The sequence below is a fragment of the Rutilus rutilus genome (genome assembly GCF_951802725.1).
Source record: "Rutilus rutilus genome assembly, chromosome: 15".
Lineage (NCBI taxonomy): Eukaryota > Metazoa > Chordata > Actinopteri > Cypriniformes > Leuciscidae > Rutilus > Rutilus rutilus.
The window spans coordinates 31,906,806-31,928,937 of record NC_140220.1 but is presented as its reverse complement, the minus strand read 5'-3'; the positions used below and the strand labels follow the sequence as shown (position 1 = coordinate 31,928,937).

The 22,132-nt window shown below is 37.3% G+C and overlaps 3 protein-coding genes across 6 annotated transcripts in view; 2 read left to right on the top strand and 1 right to left on the bottom strand.

Moving 5' to 3' along the window:
• ryr3 (ryanodine receptor 3) overlaps positions 1 to 2,425 on the top strand; it is an 87,121-nt gene extending 84,696 nt beyond the window's left edge. For all 4 annotated transcript variants that reach the window (XM_084431615.1, XM_084431616.1, XM_084431614.1 and 1 more), the window contains 2 exons: positions 34 to 85; positions 1,322 to 2,425. In XM_084431615.1, coding sequence (XP_084287741.1) covers positions 34 to 85; positions 1,322 to 1,417 — 148 coding nt within the window. In that variant the 3' untranslated portion in view covers positions 1,418 to 2,425. The remainder of the gene's footprint in view (positions 1 to 33; positions 86 to 1,321) is intronic.
• Positions 1,136 to 18,942, bottom strand: aven (apoptosis, caspase activation inhibitor). The gene is made up of 6 exons (XM_084431620.1): positions 18,656 to 18,942; positions 18,013 to 18,190; positions 4,995 to 5,065; positions 4,802 to 4,897; positions 3,834 to 4,119; positions 1,136 to 2,833 (listed from the first exon to the last, which is right to left on the bottom strand). The coding sequence occupies exons 1-6, from the start codon at positions 18,866 to 18,868 to the stop codon at positions 2,691 to 2,693; spliced, it is 987 nt and encodes a 328-aa protein (XP_084287746.1). The 5' UTR covers positions 18,869 to 18,942; the 3' UTR covers positions 1,136 to 2,690.
• Positions 18,943 to 20,146: 1,204 nt separating this feature from the next.
• chrm5b (cholinergic receptor, muscarinic 5b) lies at positions 20,147 to 21,670 on the top strand (the record flags this gene model as incomplete). Its single annotated transcript, XM_084432611.1, has 1 exon — positions 20,147 to 21,670. One exon carries the CDS (start codon positions 20,147 to 20,149, stop codon positions 21,668 to 21,670), a length of 1,524 nt encoding a protein of 507 aa, XP_084288737.1.
• Positions 21,671 to 22,132: the final 462 nt, after the last annotated feature.

Sequence of the window (22,132 nt, the reverse complement as noted above, 5' to 3'; positions counted from 1 at the left end):
ACATCTAAAAATTCAAATCTTCCTATTTAACAGATTCTTCCTGATGTACCTTATCAACAAAGATGAGACTGAATACACTGGTCAGGTAATCTACTAATCTAATTTAAATTAATTGATTATAAAATCATGTACTGTTCAAAGGTTTTGTGGTTGGTAAGATTTTTGTTTTTGTAAAAAGTATCAAAACAGTAATATTGTGCAATATTATTACAATTTATAGGACACGTATCTCAACACTTGGGCACTTCTTCAAAACTCTTCACACAGTGATCACAACAGCTGTCAGTATGGCCTAAACTTGATTTTCTCACATTGCTTTGGCACAAAATGCATTCAACGACTACATCTTTCAAATTACATCTATTCTTTTCTCATTTAGACACAAACACTGGCCAAAACCATTGCACACGTTTACATACTGTACTCTTTTCAAAGCTGTTAAACTTTAGTTCCGTTTCAAAACTGAAAAAGACAGTAATTTGCTACTTTTCCATAATAATACCAAACTGAAATATATTTTGATATATTCTATCAAAACAATTAGATGTTGCTGAACACCTACACAGGTGTTAGTATTTCAATTGCATTACCATCTGTACAAAAGGAATTATTTTGTACTGAAATTTAAACATGGATCATGTAACATACTGTAGTGAATTCTAATAGTTTTAGTAATAGCATGAATGTCATTTCATGTTTTGTAATTTTTTTTACAATTTCTTGTTGACAAAGTTTGCTGATGTTACGGGAGAATGAATTGAATTGAGACATGACTGTGCATTTTGACACGTGTTTTGGTAGTTTTAGTGAATTTTGAATGTGAAATCAACTGCTGTGCCAAGCTGAAAGTTGGTTGGAAGAACTGTGTGAAGAGTTTTGGAAAAGTGAAAAGTGACCCAAATATAGAAAAATGTGTCCTAGCGATTATATATATATAAAAAAGTAAAACAGTAAAATAACTTTTGTATTTGAATATATTTTAAAACTGTAATTTATTCCTAATGATGCAAAGCTTCATTTTCAGCATAATTACTCCAGTCTTCAGTGTCACATGATCCTTCAGAAATCATTCTAATATGCTGATTTGCTGCTCAAGAAACATTTCTTATTATCAGTGTTGAAAAAAGACTTTTGATTAATAGAATAGCCAAGTTCTGCATTTATTTGAAATGAAACAATTTTTTAACATTATTATCGTGTTTAATAAAAAGTATGTTTTTAAATAAATAAAAAATGACTAACCCCATACATTTGAACGGTAGTGTATATTATATTTCATAAATTATATCATCACATTACTTCTCTATCCTTTTTACTGCAGGAGTCGTACGTTTGGAAGATGTATCAGGAGAGGTGCTGGGATTTCTTCCCTGCTGGAGACTGTTTCCGGAAGCAATACGAGGACCTGCTGGGCTAGAGGACGTACTGTTGTCCTCAGTCCAAATATGAGAGAAATCACATGTTCAACCTACGTGAGCTCCTAATATAAATGGATTTTAGGATCTTATGTAGGTTGGACACAACATCCTAAACTAGCTCTCATCAAATGCTGCTCACTGATTCATACAAACAAAAAAACCTCAGCCGTTTCTCCACCAGAAATGACAGCGACATACCGAGAACTCATTGTGATCAAGCCAAAAATGTGAACTCAAGTCCAACATTGAGAAAAAAAACAAAAAAAAACATGTAGCACACATTGCCAAATTAAGACACAAGCCATGTTTGATAAAAACAAAAAAAACACCAACATGGTAAATTGCCTCATTTGCTTAACTCACAAATGCACATGAAGTTGTGAGATGAGATGTTACCATATATATGTTTTTTGATGTGTTGAATGAACGTCTACACAAATATGCACAAGAATACCTTCTGAGTGCCAAACACAATTTATGCCTGTTTGATTTCAAAACAAACAACAACAAAATACTATGAAGAATGTGCAATGCCTTTAAAGACAGTAATCTGACTGGTGGAATGAGAAATATAAAGATCATCTGCTTCAGTCCACTAGATGTTTCTCATACAGCAAAGTGCCTTATGACAAGAGACTATGCAAACATTTGGTTCCCGCTCGTATGATTTGCTAGTTTGCATTTTAGTTTAGACCCTCATTGACGGTCTCACTTGGGTTAGTAGTTTTGTAGCTTTAGTCGATGGTTCACGAGTAAAGATGATCACTGCTTTTTTAAAATGTTTGGTTAAGGTTAAATAACTCAAGTCGTGTTTGCCTGATCATTTATGAAGTACGATCGCAAAACAATGGAAATCTATATTCAAGGACAAAAATGATTAACAAATGTATTGAACAGTCAATACTGTAAACTGCTATTGTATGGCCATTTGTATGTATGTAGTGGCTTTGGTGATTTGCATTTGTTTTGAGCAGGGGGAACGAAAATAAAGTAGCTAATGCAATAAATCCCAGCTGACCATAGTCGCATTTAATCGGAGTGAGAATGTGATGAGTCAGGAAACTGTTACATGGCATTACATCAGCATTTTTAGGAGTTATATATTGATGAAGCATTTTATATTCCACATGACTGAATTAGTCTTGGCTATTATAAGACTCCGTGAAGTGTCTGAGTATGATGTACACGTCCACACAGAAGTAACGCTGTCAGCATGTGCTGATTTGATCCACAGCCGTGTCAGTCAGCAAGGGAGAAAGTGCTTCTCTCAGGTCAGGAGATCATGCTGTCCAACCAGTCCTCCAGATCCTCCTCTGTCACTTCCTGCCTCGTGGGTTCAGGTTCACTCTCCACTTCTGGCTTGGTCTCTTTCATAACAACCGTTTGATTTTCTCTCTCTTCTTCCTCTGAATCCTCTGTTGAGGTGATAAAATCATGTTTTTACACCATGTTCAGGAAGCTACTTTGAATCTACAACTTGCAAAGTAGTTCAACAGAATCGAAACTCGAGTATTTAAGGATTATATGTGTATCAGAGGATATTTTCATTCTGTTATATATGCTAATGTTAAAAAAAATGTGGTTGGTAAAATGTTTTTGAAAGAAGGCTCAGCAAGACTGCATTTCATTGATCAAAAATACAGTAAAAAAGTACAGTACTGATTTGTATTTGAATATATTTTAAAATGTAATTTGTTCCTGCGATGGTAAAGCTGCATTTTCAGCAGCTATCACTTCAGTCTCCAGTTATCGATGTTGAAAACAGTTTTTGTGGAAACCATACTTCGATTAGAAAGCTGAATATGTGGAATAGATTTTTTTGCAACACTTAAAGGGATACTACACTTTTTTTGGAAATAGGCTCATTTTACACCTCCCCCAGAGTTAAACAGTTGAGTTTTACCGTTTTCGAATCCATTCAGCCGAACTCCGGGTCTGGTGGTACCACTTTTAGCATAGCTTAGCATAGATCATTGAATCGGACAGGACCATTAGCATCTCTCTCAAAAAAATGACCAAAGAGTTTCGATATTTTTCCTATTTAAAACTTGACTCTTCTGTAGTTACATCGTGTACTAAGACCGACGGAAAATGAAAAGTTGCGATTTTCTAGGCTGATATGGCTAGGAACTCTACTCTCATTCCTGCGTAATAATCAAGAAACTTTGCTGCCGTACCATGAGTCCAGCAGGCGTAATGATATGACGCAGCGCCAAAAAAAACACTGGGATTAAAATAATTTGGCAAAATTCAGCTTAAACTGAGAAGTTTACATGAACTGTGAAAATGAAGCTGATTTCCAAACACTACGCTTAAGTTAATTTGTCTCTGAAAGTTACTACTTTTAGTTAGTTACAGTACCCTCCAACACTGTTTAACAAAAAAGAACCAAGATATACCAATTGATTTGGATACCTTGTGTTGGGGTGTTCAGCACATCATCTGTTGTAGCGTGGGATTGAACTGAAGAAAGTTCTGTGACGGGTCTCTGCAAGCTGAGGAGAAGGTCGAGCTCCTGGTCAGCATCATCAGTGGCCGCAGGGACGGCTGTGGAGACCCCGAGTGACGCTGTGGTGGTTGAAACAGGCTTTACACTGCAGGAAATGCCCAGGGCTGACTCTCGGCCTGCCTGAGGAGCTGTCAGTGTCGAGTCGGTTCTGTGAGGGACTGTCACGGGCGGCAGTTCAACAGGAGTCGTCACCTGAAGCATATTAAAGCTCTAGTACATCATACTTTACTAGTAATAATAATAATTTGTTACATTTATATAGCATTTATAGGTACTCAAAGCGCTTTACATGGAAGGAGGAATCTCCTCAACCACCACCAATGTGCAGCATCCACCTGGATGATGAGACGGCAGCCATATTGTGCCAGAACGCTCACCACACACCAGCTTACTGGTGGAGAGGAGACGGAGATGAAGCCAATCAGTATGTATGGGGATGATTAGGAGGCCATGATGGACAGAGGCCAAGGGGCAAATTTGGCCAGGATGCCGGGGTTAAACCCCGACTCTTTTCTCCGAAGGACATCCTGGGATTTTTAAATGACCACAGAGAGTTAGGACCTCGATTTAAAGTCTCATCTGATTACGGTGTTCTTTGACAGTATAGTGTCCCCGTCACTATACTGGGGCGTTAGGACCCACACAGACCACAGGGTGAGCGCCCCCTGCTGGCCTCACTAACACCTCTTCCAGCAGCAACCTAGTTTTCCCAGGAGTCTCCCATCCAGGTACTGACCAGGCTCAGCCCTGCTTAGCTTCAGTGGGCTACAGTCTTGGGCTACAGGGTGATATGGCTGCAGGCTGAGTAGTCTTTCACTAAATATTTCAGCAGTAGCATTTCAAAGTATTTCAACATAAAAAGCAATGGATCTACCTGAACAAGCTCAGCCTCCAGGTTCAGTCTGGTGTGCAGTGGAAGCTCTTGAAGTGACTGAGTTAAAGCTGGCAGGTCAATAAAAAGAGCTGGAATCTAGAGAAGTCACAATCAACCATAGGAAGATATATCCTCAAAAAACATACAAGCAAATCTTAATATTTAGTGACTTGAGAAATGACTGATTATGCACCTGATTTTTTGCCAGTGAGTCCATGTCCCAGTCCTTCTCATCAGAGAACCTGAACTGTGTGAAGGAGTCTCCTAAAACAGATAAACATGCAATACATTGTTTAAAAAAAATCAACCAGAGTATGTAAAGTGAGTCACCAGCTAATGTATTGGTTTTGTTTCAACACTTTCAGGAAGCTTGGAATGAATTCTTTATTTTGGTGAAATTATTGACGTGTAAAGTTCAATGTGTAAAGTTTAATTACTAATAACACTATTAAATGATCAACAAACTCAAAGTGTTATAATATTTACTATCAAATATTAATAATATTTGACAGCACATTTATATGAATCTTACTAAATATTATTACAAACAATAGTACTGGGATTATTTTGCCCATTCTGTGTTGATTTACCAGGATTAAAATGATCCAGTTAACACATTTCATTTAAAATTATATTACAGTTGTGTTATTTTAGTGTTACTTTTGTTGTATTCTAAATTAGCATTAGGCCTAATTTTTATATTTTCAGTTTTCATTTCAATTTAAGTTTAGTAATTATGTTATGTGCTTTTGTCATTTTTCTTATTTTTGGTTTTTACCATTTCTATTTAGCTTTAATTTTTTATTTCCGTTTTAGTAATTTCAACATAAACCTCAAACTTAAACTTAAATTTTTTATTTTAGTTACCTTTTAGTTATTTTGTTAAAGTTTTTCCATATAATATCTGTATTTTGTTGTAATATTTATTTTGATGAACTATCGTCAACAATAACTGCTGTACTACAGCTCACCTTCCAGACCCTATATTGCTGTTACAAGGCAATTATTAATCATGTCTTCCACCTTTGTTTTCAATTCCAAATGGACATAATGACACGGGCCAAGAAAAAACAGCTCAGTTCACTGCACACCATCACAGCAGCAGCTGAACGCGTGTCATCTTTTGAAGTCATTTTCACCTTGACACAAGCAGCGTGAAATGTGAGGCGGCAGCAAGTTGGGACAGCTGAAGAAAGAAGCCGTGGGTCTGTCACACACAGCTGTCCAGCCAGGGTGAGGCAGAATAGCAGGCGTCCCGCCTCAGAAACACGCTTTTCACTAAAGACACACTTGCCAACTGCAGTTGGCCAAACTGACAGGGATGATACAGCGCAGGGTCTCGAGGTCAAGTAGAGGGATCCTTCTTCAAAAGCGAGCATTCTGCCACTAAAGGCTCCATGTAAAGTAGCCTACATTAAACTGATAAAGAAGAACCTAAAGATGTAAAATTGTCTATATACACCAGTCCAGTGACTCAGAACCCAGATTCCTCGTAACGTGGAGCAGAATGCCAAGTACGCAGTGGCTGATGTCGCTGTTATGAGAGAATGAGGAGCTGTGGACAGGAGAAGACATCACGTTTCCTTCACTGGCAGTGACAGCGCCATGGAAACTGCTGCCATAACAATGAGCAAAAGTCCTGTCAGCATGTGTGGTGAGGGTCAGCGAAGCATTATCACAGCGAATGTGTGTGTGGTTGGCCAATATAACAAACCAGCTGCACGTGACATGCGTACTGCTGTGTTGCAGTAATTATGGTAAAGACACTGTACAAGTGAAACAGTGCAAGAATAATTGGTTTACTAGGGACACAAAAATATAGAATATGTTGGCTGAAACCAGATGCCACATTTTTTTGTTATGGCTGATGAATAATATAATTGAGCAATATCGCACACATAATAATGCTGATATTCAGAACTACACATAAAGTCCGAATTGTGCGAATTTACATATTGCAATTCTGTACAAATTGTTCGATAAAAAGTCGCAATTACATTTAAAGAAAAATGATATTTTTTGGTAACACTACAATAAGGTCTCATTTATTAACATTAGTTAATGTGTTAAGATGAAATAACAATAAGCAGTTCATGTGTTACAGTATTTATTAATCTTTGTTAATGTTAGTTAATAAAAATAGTCGGTCATTGTTAGTTCACAGTGCATTAACTAATGTTAAAAAACAACTTTAGATTTGAATAATGCATAATGTTGAAATGTACATTAAAGGTATAATGGAGGATTTTTTACTTCCGGGTGGATCACCTAAACTATTGGTCCTCCTAATTGTCAATCATTCTGGTGAATCAATCAAACTTATTCAAAAAGTGGAGAGGGCGGGTCTTATCTAAAATTCGGAAAGATCCTCCACTATACCTTTAACTTAGATTAATAAATGCTGTAGAAGTATTGTTCGATCTTAGTTCATGTTAACTAGAGTAGTTAACTAATGAAGCATTACGAAGTGTTACCATGGAAACAAGCCTCCATAAAAAATAAATAACTTTTCACTTTTCAAGTGATTTATTAGATTTATTAACTATTTTAAATCTTTTTCTTAATCCATTTCCCAAATGGAAATTTAGAAGTTTAGAAAAATGCCATTGGACAGTTTTTAGACTTTCAAATGAAATGAATAACCAAAAGTTGACATATTGTGCATTTCTACAAATAAGCAAAGAACTCAATGAGGTAGAAATGTGTGGTGTGAGAGGAAGAGCAGTTGTCAGTAGCAGCTCTGTGCAGTGCTGGCACGATGTCAGTGTGGCAGATGTTGTCTCTCTGCAGGCTGGCGTCCTCTGACCCGCTCACAGGAAGCCACGCTACAAGCACAGGTCATTTCCTCCCAGAGAGTGGCACCATGCAGCCTGCCAACCAAAACTGGCCAGTGTTCTTTGCTTTTTCAAGGGCCCCAATAAGACACTGATGACAGAAGGACCACGAAGCGCTGTGTGGACCCACAAGCACGGCACCATTAAACCGAGCACAGGCCATCCACTGTTAGTCATTAAATGCCACTTAATGGAGGGAGGCTACAGCCCTTTGGAAGAAGCTGCTAATTTGCTTTGTCGTCACGGCTCTTGAGCAAATCATTGCTAAGCCAATTACCACGAAGCAACTCCGTAACGAACTGAACCATCAAAATAAATCAGACTGTGATGATTGCAATTAAAACATTTCAAGCCGAACATTCAAAACAATAAGACGGTTATTTAATATACGCTTCAGGATAGCTGCCATGGAGAACACCAAGAGTTTCCTATTAGTGTCTAGAGTTGAAAGGAAAGACTTTTGTGCAGTTCAGACACTTGGTTCATTTGAAAACACATCTTTAAATGCAACACTGCTTGGATATCTGACAGAGGCCAAATGTGTAAAATAAAAATGTTTTCCTTCAGATCATTAAAAGTTTGAGCTCTGCTTTCGGTTTTGATCTGTTGAAGTTGAACTGTTGCGTAACCTTCAAATCATTATGTTCATAAAGAGGTCTGAGCTTCCTAAACCAGAAACGGGGAATAAAACACATCTATTCAGTTAAAGCTGCACTGTGTAATTTTTTAAGTTGATTCTTAGCAAAAAACACTGTGTTCTTTCAGAATGATATGTGCTCATTAATGTGTAATTACTTCTACCAACTAATCAAGTATTCTCGTAAGCGTAGAATCTGCCATTTAGAATACATACGAGCGAGTCGCTCGAATGGCGGCAGCCATGTTGCGCCTCCATCTTGAAACTACATTAGCCAAAGAGGGACATAACTGGAAATTCAAGCTTCGCCTTTCGCGTTTTTACACTCAGTGGCACCGTGACGAATGCGAGGGGGCTAGAAACGCCCTCGGAATGGGAGGGGCTAGAAAGTAATATTCAGTTGGTAGTCATAAACAATTTCACCGCTAGATGGGAGAAAATCCTACACAGTGTAGCTTTAAATCACAATTGAAATGACTGGAACTATAGCTGTGAATCTCTTCATGTGGTTTCAACGGTGCAGAAAGTGACTAATCAACTCTTATTTTGAAATCTTTAATGTATTAGAAATCTAATAATAATAATAGTTATTTCTCTGTTTATATCTATGACGAGTCACGCAGATACTGGGCTACTCCGCAGTGGTACGACCCGAGCCAGTCTAAAATAGCCGTGTACCGTAGTGATTCAGGATAAAACAAGAACACGGTTTGGAAAATGGATTTATGATGCTCATTATATAATTTTTGAACTCAAAAAAAGCTTTAAATATGTGCATATATTTATATACAGGCATTTATTTTTTTCAATTGGACAAAGAAAGAAAGAAAGAAAGAAAGAAAGAAAGAAAGAAAGAAAGAAAGAAAGAAAGAAAGAAAGAAAGATTATCAGACACAGGATTGAGTCTCATGATTGATGAGTTTTCCAGTGTTACAGACACAGTGTTTACGCCTACTGCTCTATATTAATCTATTTAATTCCTATTTATTTGTGAATGGACGTCCCCATATGTCCGGTGCATTAGCGTGTTTGAGAACAGGGCTCTGGTGTGAGGTGCACCTCAAGTGAATGATGCTAGATGCGAGCCACAGAATGAACGAAAGACCAGAAGTCGTCCAGAGTCCTTTTCTGAATCCATCTTTCTCGGCACAACCTGACCTACACTACAAGAGCAGCAGTATTCTCCTTTCTTCTTGAAAGCTACACCAAGTTACATAACAACATGCGTGTTCACTTTCTACAAGTGGAGCCAGTGTTGCAGCTGGGACGATGGGCTGAGCTGACCATCAGGTTAGCAGACAGCTGTGGCTCATCTTAATAAGACATTTAGAAGAGTCATTTATTTCCATAGAGATGAATCAAGCACTCAATGCGCCACTCTTGATCAAAGGAGATGCTTTTCCCAATGATGAACACAGAGGAAACACATCTCAGGGAGGATCCTCTTCAGAAACTACTAAAAATGCATGTCAGTATTTAAGAGGAAGATATTTGATAGAAATGATTAAAAGCATGTCATATAACACTGCAGAATATGGTTTTCTGTGAGAAGTAACAAAAGAAATCACAGAATTCATTTATACAAGAAAAAAATATCTATTTTAAAACTTAATACATGCATTATATTACTTAAAATATTTTGTATATTATTTATTTATTATGCAATATGTTAATTACTTTTATTAAGTAAACAAATTCATTATTTTATACAACTTAAAATTATAAACATTCAGACCTGAAATACTTGATATAGAACATTCAAAACCAAAATGCATTTGGACTAGAGCTGACCGAAACATTATTATTATTATTACTGCAAGCAATATTATTGCGATATCTTCTTTGCTGACATAAAATATATATAATTAGGGAATATCTCAATAATGTTGAAAGGCTCAATTGCAAAAACATCTCTATATATTGAATATCATAAAAATTTTGAAAAATATTTAGGTATACATTTTTAGTTTTATTGCCCAGGTCTAATTAGGACTGCATCAATTTCAAGACGGACATTGAATCGGAAATCTATCTAGTGAACATGAGTACCATTTACATGGCATACATAACACCTGTGCTTTCATCTCTTATAGACTTCTTAACTACAGGGGATCTTGATTACAGAGGTATTTCAATGACAGCGCCCATTAAGAACATCCACTTCCAACCAAATACCAAAGGACTTCATGCCCCAAATATCAACACTGCCCCAAATAATGCATCTCTGGGCATACACGAGTTTAAAGGGACAATCAGGGGACCATTTCCTGGCAGAATTATAAAACAGATTCATTGGGGACAAAATATTAGATCACTCAGGCTATTTATAGTCAAAAGCTATCATTATTACACAACCATATTTATGCAAAAGTGTCACTTGAACCTTTAACCTGTAAATACGGTTTGAAAAAAGCTCCCATATTTCAGTGATGTGACAACAGGGAACAATCGCCACAGGAAACAAACAAGGAGTAAGTTATGGTGGACAGATAAAAAGATATGGAAGGCTAATATGGAAATGATTAGAAACAAGTGGCCACTGTTGCTCTTCCCAACATTCATAAAGGTGTCAAAATGGCTTTAAAATAATGAACGGCCTCATGCAAATCGCACAGGTGTTATGGTAACAACAGCAGCGAGGGAAGAGAGCGAGTGTGAAGAGAGGCACACGCAGTCATTAACAGAGTGGTTGTTACTGTTACACATTATTACAGAGATGACATTCTGATACTCTGTGTGGGTGCAAACGCACACCCCCGCATCATAATTACTGTCCAATGCTTGAAGCAGGGGACTACAGTCACAGTATGAGCACGATCAAAAACACAGGTGCTCAGCATTTACGTGAAGGTTGCTCCAGCATTCTTCCAGAAACACCAGTTTGTGCCGGATTTGTGCGATTACACTTAGCAGGCTGGAATCAACATCCATTTCGCATATTTTAACTTAAATCAACAAGGCTCAGATTCAGAGAAAACAAAGTCCGTAATTGATATTCAATTAATCAAAGTTGGCAATGCATGTTTAGCAAGTATAATCCAGTTCAAAGGTTTGGGGCCGGTAAGATTTTTAAGAATGTTTCTGTTAACCATGGCTGCATTTATTTGATCAAAATACAGTAATAATGTAATATTATTACAATTTCAAATAACTGTTTTCTACTGTCATTTATTTTAGAAATGATTCTAATATGCTGATTTGCTCAAGAAACCTTTTATTATCAATCGTGTTGCTTAAGATTTTTGTATGAACTGTGATAAGGAAATAATGAACGTTCAAAAGGAGCATTCATTTGAAATAGAAATCTTTTGTAACATTATAATAGACTTTAATCACCATTGATGAATATAATGTGTCCTTGTCATTGAAAATAGTCACTGATTCCACTTGCATTCGACGAAGCCGAGCTACAATCACATTATCTAGGTCTGTTAGTCCAAATGCACAAAATCAGGACGGGTTAGAGACAATAAAAAAAGCTTCATTATTGCTTTAGTCCAACTGAAACTGAACTTATAAAGTGCATGTAAACAAACACATCTAGCATGTGTTTATCAGCATGCTTAAAAACAATAAGGGTTCTATGGTAGTAATAATTTAATGGCTGACTTTGTGCAAGATAGGTTGTTGCCTGCCAAGAATATGAAAAAGAGAGAAATCTAGAGAGCTGTGTCCCACCAGGGTGCAGTCATTTGTGGAGGGTCCAGCTGGTGAAACTGCCAGCAGCAGGGCCACAGGTGGAGGTCCAAGGTACTGAAATAAAGGACAGCAAGTTGGGAGGGGACAAGGGTTCCTACAGGTGCAATGTCATTGGTAATGAATCAACATCTCTTTGCTTCTCCGCAGGGACACAGACAGGTCGAAGTGCAGTCAACAGCTAAACAAGGTCATGAAATTCAGGCAACATTTAGTATTCATTTGCTGCTCTCACTGTCAAGTGTAACCCGAGTACGTAGCGCGTGGGGCTGAGTTGTGTCTGCTAGCCATCTGAGACCCAGAGGAGACGTACTACTCTAGGACAGAGACGCAGATGCAGGCGAACACAGCGGAGCTGTCACTGTATATCTATACCCTTCATTATTAGTCCTCCTCCAGGGTACGTGATACGGCTCATATCCTCCATTATGATCTCATTATGATCAATAAACTTGGAGGCCTGGAAATCCTGCCCTACATGGAACTATCTTACATAAGCCATTTCCTGTCAACCTGACTGTATGACATGAAGATGTGAGATTGTGATCACACTGTGGCATTGTAAAAAAAACCAGGTGACGGCTGACAAAAGGAAAAAGTGTAAAAAGAAATGACCCTGAATTGGTCGATCTGTACTCAATCCCCAACCAGACAACGCTTACACAGACACAACTTGCAAGGACACGATGTCACTCATTTCCTGAGCGTCCTGCACTCTTACCATTGCAACTTTATGTTTGTACTGTGTGCATTGAATCTGTTTTTTTTTCTCATTGATCATTCAAGGCTTCCTTTGATGGCCTGTGATGTAACTGATTGCACCCATGCAGCTGTGAGAGCAGAATTAGAGGCATCATCTTCAAATGAACATTAATGCTAATGTTAAAATAGTGTAAGTGCAAAAATAAATAAATTACACTGCCATTCAAAAGTCGGTTTGATTTTGTCATGTTTTAAACGAAGTCCCTTATGCTCACCAAGACTGCATTTATTAGATCAAAATTACAGTAAAAACAGTAATATTGTGATTCAATTGTATTACAATTTTAAATAACTGTTCTCTAATTTAATATATCTTAAAATGCAATTTATTCCTGTGTTGCAAAGCTGATTTTTTTCAGCATCATTACTTTAGTCTTCAGTGTCACATGATCCTTCAGAAATCACTCTAATATGCTGATAATCTTATTATTATCAAAGTTGAAAACAGTTGTGCTGCTTAATATTTTTTTGTGGAATGTGATGAATAGAAAAAGCTCAAAAGAACAGCATATATTTGAAATATACTTCTGTTGTAACACTGTAAATGTTCATGTCATTTTTGATCAATTTAATGCATATAGAAGAATTTCTTTCAAAACAAAAATCTTTTGATCAGTATAAATAAATAAATAAATAAACAAATTCATAATGGTCAAGGATATATGAACAGCTAAATGCTGAGGTACATAAATTGTAAATGTTAAATATATCACTTCCGGTGTGATGCAGTAGCATTGACTCAACTAATGATGTGAATTTGGGGTGAGGCTATTCATTTGGCTAACCAATGGTAGATGAAATTGTATAAAACAATTATTTACTTTATTTTTTTTATGTTTGTTTGGTGAAGCTAGTGGAACAAAAACAATTTATCTCTTGAATGACCACAGATTTTTGATAACCTCATGTTGAACATCAGACAAACAGCTATATAACCTCAAAATATATGGGAGAAACATTTTTAAAAATATCTATTCACCTGGCACCTTAATAAGTTGTACTATTTTAGAGGACCATTTTACTTTGAGTTGAGCTGAAGTAGCTCCTATACAGACACAACAAAAAGTCATTAAATGACCCTCTTACTTCTGTATTTCTAGAAAGCCGATCATCTCCACCCACTTATTTGCTCGCAGCCACGCTATCTGTGTCAAAAGAGAGTAATTAATGCCTCCATTATGTTTCAGTGAGCATCAAACCACCCTTTCACACACCCCCTCTGTCTCCAGCATGAGCATGAACGGTCTAACCTTCATCCCCTCATTTCTGCTTCGGTTCAGCCCCCTGCTCTTCTCCTCTTCCTCCTCCCATTCTCGGCGTCTGCCTGTTGTTCACTGCCCCAAATCATGACGATCATCCCAGCCCAGAGGGAATGACCTCCTCCCAGCCATTCACATCTGTGTCTGTCAGAGCATCCACAGGCAGCAGCACATATTCATCCAAAGAAATAGCAGCAGCAGCAGCGTTTCCCAATCATCCTCCACCACTGAGAGAAAAGGAGATGCTTAACAATGGACTTTGGCGTAGTCGGCACAACTTGAGACGGAGCTTTTTACTTTGACTCTTCCTTGAGCACCAACAACCATCCAAAAACAGAGGAGAACATTTTACTACAACTTTGAGGATTATATAATTTAAGAACAGGCTCATGACTGGATGAAGAAGCAACATCTAGACACTCGACTTCCAGAGTGGTGAGAGTTGACAATAGAGGAAAAGGTTTGGGATGTTCAAGGCTGAGATATGAAAACAGTGAGTACTGAATACATACATCTTTTACAGATAATTAGACAATGTAGTAATTAATATTGTAACTGAATATTAGGTCAACATTTATTCAACAACTATTCTAATGAATTAGTTATGTTTCAATTAAAATGTTTAAAATGTAAATGGGCAATTCATCCAAAAATGAAAATTCTGTCTTTCTAATTTTCTAACCCACATGTTGTTTCAAACCTGTATCAAAAATGTCTTTCTTCTGTGGAGGACAAAAGCAGAATTTTAGTATGGGCATACAACCTTGCCCGTTCAATGTCAATAGGGTTTAATTGTGTTGCTTTTATGTTCCACATAATAAAACAAAGTCATACAGGTTTGGAGATGAAGGTGAGTAAATGACAGACGTTTCAATTTGGGGTCAAAAAAAAAAAAAAAAAAAAAAAACAGACATTGTTTTTAATGTTATGTTATGGACATCCCAAAAAAAAAGCAGTAAAGAAAGCTCCTACCTACAGTAATTTGGAAATTGCCAAATAAATCAATATGTGCTATGATGTATATTTAGTGTAATAAACATGCTTTCAATGATGTTAAATTAGTTCATGCATTAGCTGTCATAAAATAATCATGAGCAATACTTTTACAGCATTTTACTTTTTTTTATTACATAAACTAATACTCAAAGTTTGAAACATTCAACATTAATGTAATGTGACTAATAAAGGCTGTAAAAATAGTGCATTAACTAATGTTAATAAATGTCACCTTATTGTCATGTAAATTACACCATTCATATTATATTTGCATGCACTATTGTTTTTTACATTTCCTGTAAATACAATTGTTTTGACAATACAGACTCCTTACCGAAACTAGAAATCAATGCAAAGCTTATATGGCTGTGTTTACAAAATGTTTAAATATTAAAGCATCTTAAGAGGGAAAATGTGCATCAATATCATCTGAAGGAGATCATTATTACCTTGTAATACGAGGTAGCAATTACCACATTCTTCCTCATAGTGGATTTTCAAAGCAATGTGAGTTGCAGGGTTATTCTGAGACCAACAAAAGACTCCCAATGCTTGAGCAATGTCCTATGATGCTGGCCCTAGCAACAAGTTCACCGCCACAGTGACAAGGTCTGGATGATGCAATTCAAATTTAAAGAAAGAAAATTTCTGGCAGATTAATCTTTGATCAACTGAATCAACTAAAATTACCCATCTGTGTGAGTAATATGCACAAAAATGATCGCATCAAAGATTTGCTACAGCATGAAGCCTTTCGGTGAACAGATTTTCAAATTGTTATCTGACAAACGTAGTCTTCTTTACAGTGAAAGCATAAAAGATAAGCCTACAAGGGACCATAATCAGTGCAAATCAACAGATTACAGCAATCTTGCTGCTGAATGCAAATCAAACCTGGTGGAATATTGTCTCAATTACACAACGTTGCTACACCTGTGTTACCGTGTCAAAGAATGGTTAAGAAAACAGAATGAGTTTTCTATGAACTGCATGATGATTTCCTCACTCAAACTGATAGATTAAACACTACAAACGACCATGTGGGTGACAAACAGGTGCAAGCACCTGCTGTCATGAAGAAGACAACTCATCTGTTTTAATGTAATATGTGTAATAATGTGTAATATGTGTAAATTATCACCCTTTGAAGGAACTTTGAAGGTGACTAAATGATGACAATTTAAATTTTAGGCAAACCAACCCCATTAAAGAATCCAGATTAAGTTATGATTTTGGTCATTTGTGAGAAAGCTCAAGGGTAATTGAAGGGTGTTCCTGGTGATAGCTGAATTACGCTCATTTGGTATGTAATCAGTCCGTTACCACCACACACACTAATCAGGGCCTGCTGGCAGAATCATAATAGGATAAAGGACAGTAAGTTGAGTATCACAGGGGAGGTCAGGCAACTTTGAAAGACATGTGGAGCTGAACAAACCGGAACAGCCATTTTTCTATTTATAACTTAGCTGAAGTCATTATATTGCAATATTTGACCAAGAGGTGTGACCATATTTACATATCTTGCCAAGTCAAACAAAACTTGTAAAGACTTTTTTCACTGTTAAAATATAAAATACAGAAAAGAAGATTCTTCATCAAAGCAGTCTGAACTATTTCTTTTGTTGTTATCGTGGTGCTGTACAACCACATCATGATGGTAAAGCTGTCCTACATAATTCCTGAAGTCATGGACACAATACTTGTTCTGGAGAACAGACACAAATTCCACCCACATTCACAGGGATCAGCGAGTTTGAACCTCTGATGACTAATCGTAAATGTGCAGGGAACAACACAGGAAAAAATAGAGAGCAACAAAACAGATTAAGTGCTCCAATTTAGTTTGGAGTACAACTTTAACTGTTTGGCCATGACAAACAGAAACAGATTGTTACTAACAAATGACATTTCCAAGTACGTATGTTTGCACAGATATGCACGAGGGATAAATAGTCTTTCTTTTGAAATACCACAAGAGGCAGTGCAATCCTGCAGTACTTCGCTGTCGTAAAATTAGATGCCACAAATATATCTCATGAATATCAATGTGGCTTTTTAGGAAGCAGATTAGGGAAATGAGAGGCAAATTGAGCAAAGAAAATTCCCTCAAGAGAACAGCGTAATGGAAACTCATTCTGCACTTGCAGGGAATTTAGGCTCGTTAAATCTGAGGTACAAATGCCTTTGTAATGGTTAATTTTGAATAATTAGACAGTGTATGACCTGTCCTTGAACAAAATGTACAATCTCTGCATTCACTTACTGACATACATAAAGGAACTGGGCAGCACATCAAATTGTGTATTGCTTTGGCTACAGGCATTCCCTGAAAACCTTCCCATGTTTTCTTCATGTTTTAACTTGCTTATACAGTACTGAAAAATCGGTCAGACTTTTATGTTTTTGAAAGAAGTCTCTCATGCTCACAAAGGCTTTTCAATTTTCAGCATCATTGCTTCCGTCTTCATGACACATGATCCTTCAGAAATCATTCTAATATGCTGATTTGCAGCTCAAGAAACATTTCTAATTAATATCAATGTTGAAAACAGTTGTGCTCCCAAATATTTTTGTGGACACAGGATAAATAAAAGTTCAATATAACAGTATTGATTTGAAATAGAAATCTTTTGTAACATTACAAATGTCTTTACTGCCATTTTTGATCTATTTAATGCATACCTGCTGTATAAAATATATGTACTAGTCCCAAACTTCTCATTCAGGCAGCATAACATGAATTCTGTGAGTGGTAATGGTTGCTCGCTGTGCTATTTGTAAACATGGCAAAAACTGTTGCTCACCATGAGATGAGTCCTCCTCCATCAATCAGATCCAACCGTGCAACAGAAATAGAGTTTTGCCCTTCTCGTCACCTTTAGTATCTCAATAGCACACGGCAGGACAGCTGTTTAACACCACCGTTGTTCTACATAAATTTTAGTTTTGATCTCCTCCCTGCATGAGCTGTATCAGAGGCACGGGGGAAATATGACACAGATTTAAGTGGGCAGTATGTCTTACCAGCTGAAGTGAGGAGGACATGATAGTCTGTGCCTCTTTGTGTAGGTACATCTTCATTAATGTCCTCTTTCTCCGATTCCTCATAACGGTCCCAGTTGGGCTCAAGCTTTCGGCGAGAGAAGGTGTTGTGCTCCTCTACTTCCTCAAAGTTTTCTTTGTTGTCATGGTCATCTTGATTCTGAAAAGCAATCAGAAAAATTATGACAGTGAGCAAGCATGACACAATACATACAGTGAATACTTATTGATTCTAAATTGGTTTCTAATAAACTATAAAAACTGTTTTAAAAATTAACATGGTAGCAGTAATACAGTTAAACATGTAACAGTACTGATAAAGTAAAAGACAAATAGTACAGTAACCACTGCCAACACATTATAGTACAGAAATGTTACTACAGAAATACCATAAATTAAGTTTACAATTATTTTCCATTAATCTCATTCAAACAGTGTGACAGTCTCTCTTAATGCTTGTGACATTATTTTATTTTCACATACTTAATATTTATGACCAAATAGCCAGAGTTTTATAGTAATCATTAACTTACTGTCATTGTATGGCATTATAGTAACAGTTACTCTGGTATTTCAGCAGAAACTATGGTTGCCATGGAGCTTGTTTTGTATGGGTGACACTCACTCGTCGAAACTCTCTAAAGTCTGCGGGAGGTCCATATTCGCGCCCTCTTCCTCTACGATGGTCCCGTTTGCCTCTTCCACGATGGTGGCCCCCTCTTCCGCGACCCCTGTGCTCTCCCGAACTGCCAGTGTCCCCCTCACCTTCACCTCTACCTCCACCTCCTCTTCTCCAATGACCACCGCGTCCCCGACTATGTCTAACGTTACTCTCCATAACTGAATATGAAAATGAGAACTACTACCGAGACTGTAATCATGTAACACCACAACAGTTGTTACAGTTAAAAAGAACCCTCTTAAATGGAGAAACGTTCCCCCTCATTCAACTAGTTCCGCTTAATCATGAATATGAGATTGTCAACTTTAGGCTGGTCGAAATGGGGAAAAAGTATGAGTATCAGTAGTATCAAAAGTAGTAGGACCACCAGAGGGGAAACCAGCTCTTTTGAGGGCATGTGATATCTGTGAGGTGCGCCTCCCATGCAGTCCTGTCATTCCTTTGCATATAATAGACTGTAAAACGGTAGTTATTACAGTCATCTTTAAGATATTGCGATGCATATAACTGTTATTATGTGCTTGTCAGATTGAAAAAAATAAAAATACTTCCAAAGTTGATTAATCATAGTACATTAACACCCGGTTTCACAGACAAGGCTTAAACTATAGTCCCAGACTAAGATACACGTTTGAGCTGTTTTAAATTAAAGCAATTTACAGTGACTTAAAATATGTCAGTGTCATTGTTTTATCTCAAGAAGATAAAACAAAACAATTTTCCCCCCTAAGGCACGTTTAAAAAAAGCTACTTAAACTAAATGTCTTTGAACTAAGGCATAATACTAACTTAATCTAAGCCCTGTCTGTGAAACTGGGCCTAAGACAATTTTTATATTACAAGTTTTCTGAAATGCTATGTTAAATATGCAAATTTAAATAAGCAATATCTAATTAATTATGCTCTCATTTGCATGCACTTCCAAAATATTAAATCAGAACATTGGATAAAGCCAGGTTCATTTTTTCATTCTGTCTATTTTTTAATCACTCCATAAATCAATACTGTCAACAGCCAGAGAGGAAAAAAAAGAAAAAAACATGTTTTTCTAAATAAAAGGTTATAGGAATCTTTTTTAAATAGATTTTTTTTTTTGTTGAAACCTTGAGAAACTACATAAGAATAAAACGGGAAATTATTGGAATGCCTACTGAACAACCTTTATGTATTTATAATTAAAATCAACAGACACAAAAAGATAATGTGTGATAAAATGAACTCTTGAATGTGCATTTTGGATGTTTTCTTTCCACCAGTCTGAAAGAAATGTGCATGAAAAAACAATGCTTTGCCTGTAATGTCTTAGAAAAGTACACTATTTTTATGTTTAAATTTTCTTAAGTCTCTTTGTGCTCTGTTTTCAGATGATCCTTTGCCAAGTGAGCATGAAGAATACAGTGCAGCTTTTATCCAGCATTTACTAACCTGTCAGCAATGGACATGGATATCCAAAATTTAACAGCAAGTGGAAATGTCTCTGCTGTCCTGCCAGCCCCATACAGTCTGTTGGAGGTCATAACCATTGCAACAGTGTCAGCTGTTGTGAGTCTCATCACAATAGTGGGGAACGTTCTGGTGATGCTCTCCTTCAAGGTCAACAGCCAACTTAAGACTGTTAACAACTACTACTTACTCAGTTTAGCTTTTGCAGACCTCATTATTGGCGTGTTCTCCATGAACCTGTACACATCCTACATTCTCATGGGATACTGGTCTTTAGGGAATATAGCATGTGATCTGTGGCTGGCCCTTGACTATGTTGCAAGTAATGCATCGGTGATGAACTTGCTGGTCATCAGCTTTGACAGATATTTCTCCATTACAAGACCACTTACCTACAGGGCTAAACGGACCCCGAAACGTGCAGGCATCATGATTGGCTTGGCCTGGTTGATATCGTTCATATTGTGGGCTCCACCCATTCTGTGCTGGCAGTACTTTGTCGGCAAGAGGACGGTTTCTCCCGACCAATGCGAGATCCAGTTTTTCTCAGAACCCACAATTACATTTGGTACAGCCATAGCAGCCTTTTATGTCCCGGTATCCATCATGACAATTTTATATTGCAAAATCTACAAAGAAACCGAGAAACGCACAAAGAACTTAGCAGAACTCCAAGGATACCCATCGCTGGACAGCCGTGAAGACTCTAAAGCACGAAAGCCAATACTACAATGCTTTAGCTTTAAAAACAAGAGGGACGGGACTCAAGCGTCATGGTCGTCGTCCAACCAGAGTTATGTAACTAGGACAACATTGCAGTCTGATGACTTGTGGACAAAATCAGACCAGGTCACCACCTTGAACAGTTACACATCCTCAGAAGATGACGAGCGGTCTGTCTCCGAGACGACCCCTCGAGAATCTTTCAAGAACCAAGAATCGACACTCAATAAAAATGGACAGCTGGACTGTTATGAAGACAGCAAATATCTAAGTGATCTTGCAAAATGCTCCCAGACGAACAATAAAAAATGCATGTCGTACAAGTTCAAGCCGATCCTTAGTGACATCACCGTTTTGCAAGGTAGTACCGAGACTGAGAGAACAAACACAGATCAATGTCAGTCCTCAGAGCCACAGGCTCCTTCGTCCACATCGGCTTCAACCAAACCAGAAGATCCAAACTTGAAGATCCAGATGACCAAGCGTAAACGAATGGTCCTTATCAAGGAGAAAAAGGCTGCACAGACTCTCAGTGCCATCCTTCTGGCTTTCATCCTCACCTGGACCCCGTACAACATCATGGTGCTCATCTCCACCTTCTGTTCTAAATGCATCCCAATGTCCCTCTGGCATCTGGGCTACTGGCTCTGCTATGTCAACAGCACCATCAACCCTATGTGTTACGCCCTATGCAACAAGACCTTCCAGAAGACCTTTTGGATGTTATTCCTCTGCAAATGGAAGAAAAATAAAGGAGAGGAAAAACTGTACTGGTCTGGTCAGAACCATTAAATACAACAGAGATGGCTAACATTAAATTCATTTTAGTTTATGCTGTGCATACAGCACCATATTCCTTATTGTTTGAAAATATGATTTGTTAATATTTTAGCTTCCGATCTGTTTTTATTTAAAGATCATTTAACATGTTTACATAGCAGTGTGTTTTTTTTAATATTGTGATGGGATGGTGAGGACAATAAATAAAGATATGGACTGTGACGTTTTAATTATAGACGCCAAAAACATGGTTAACTTTTTGCGATAGAATGATTTTAAATATTATGTATTGTACGTCTTGGTCATGTCAGTGACACTGCATGCATAGAAACGTAAATATTGAAATATCTAGTGTGCAAAGCAATGTTGTTGTATTATGTTTGCATAACTAGACATTGTTAAATATGGATCTTCAGATTTCTGAGCTGGCAAACCGTCACTTCTGTAGAGAGATAGCACACAAAAGATTGTAGC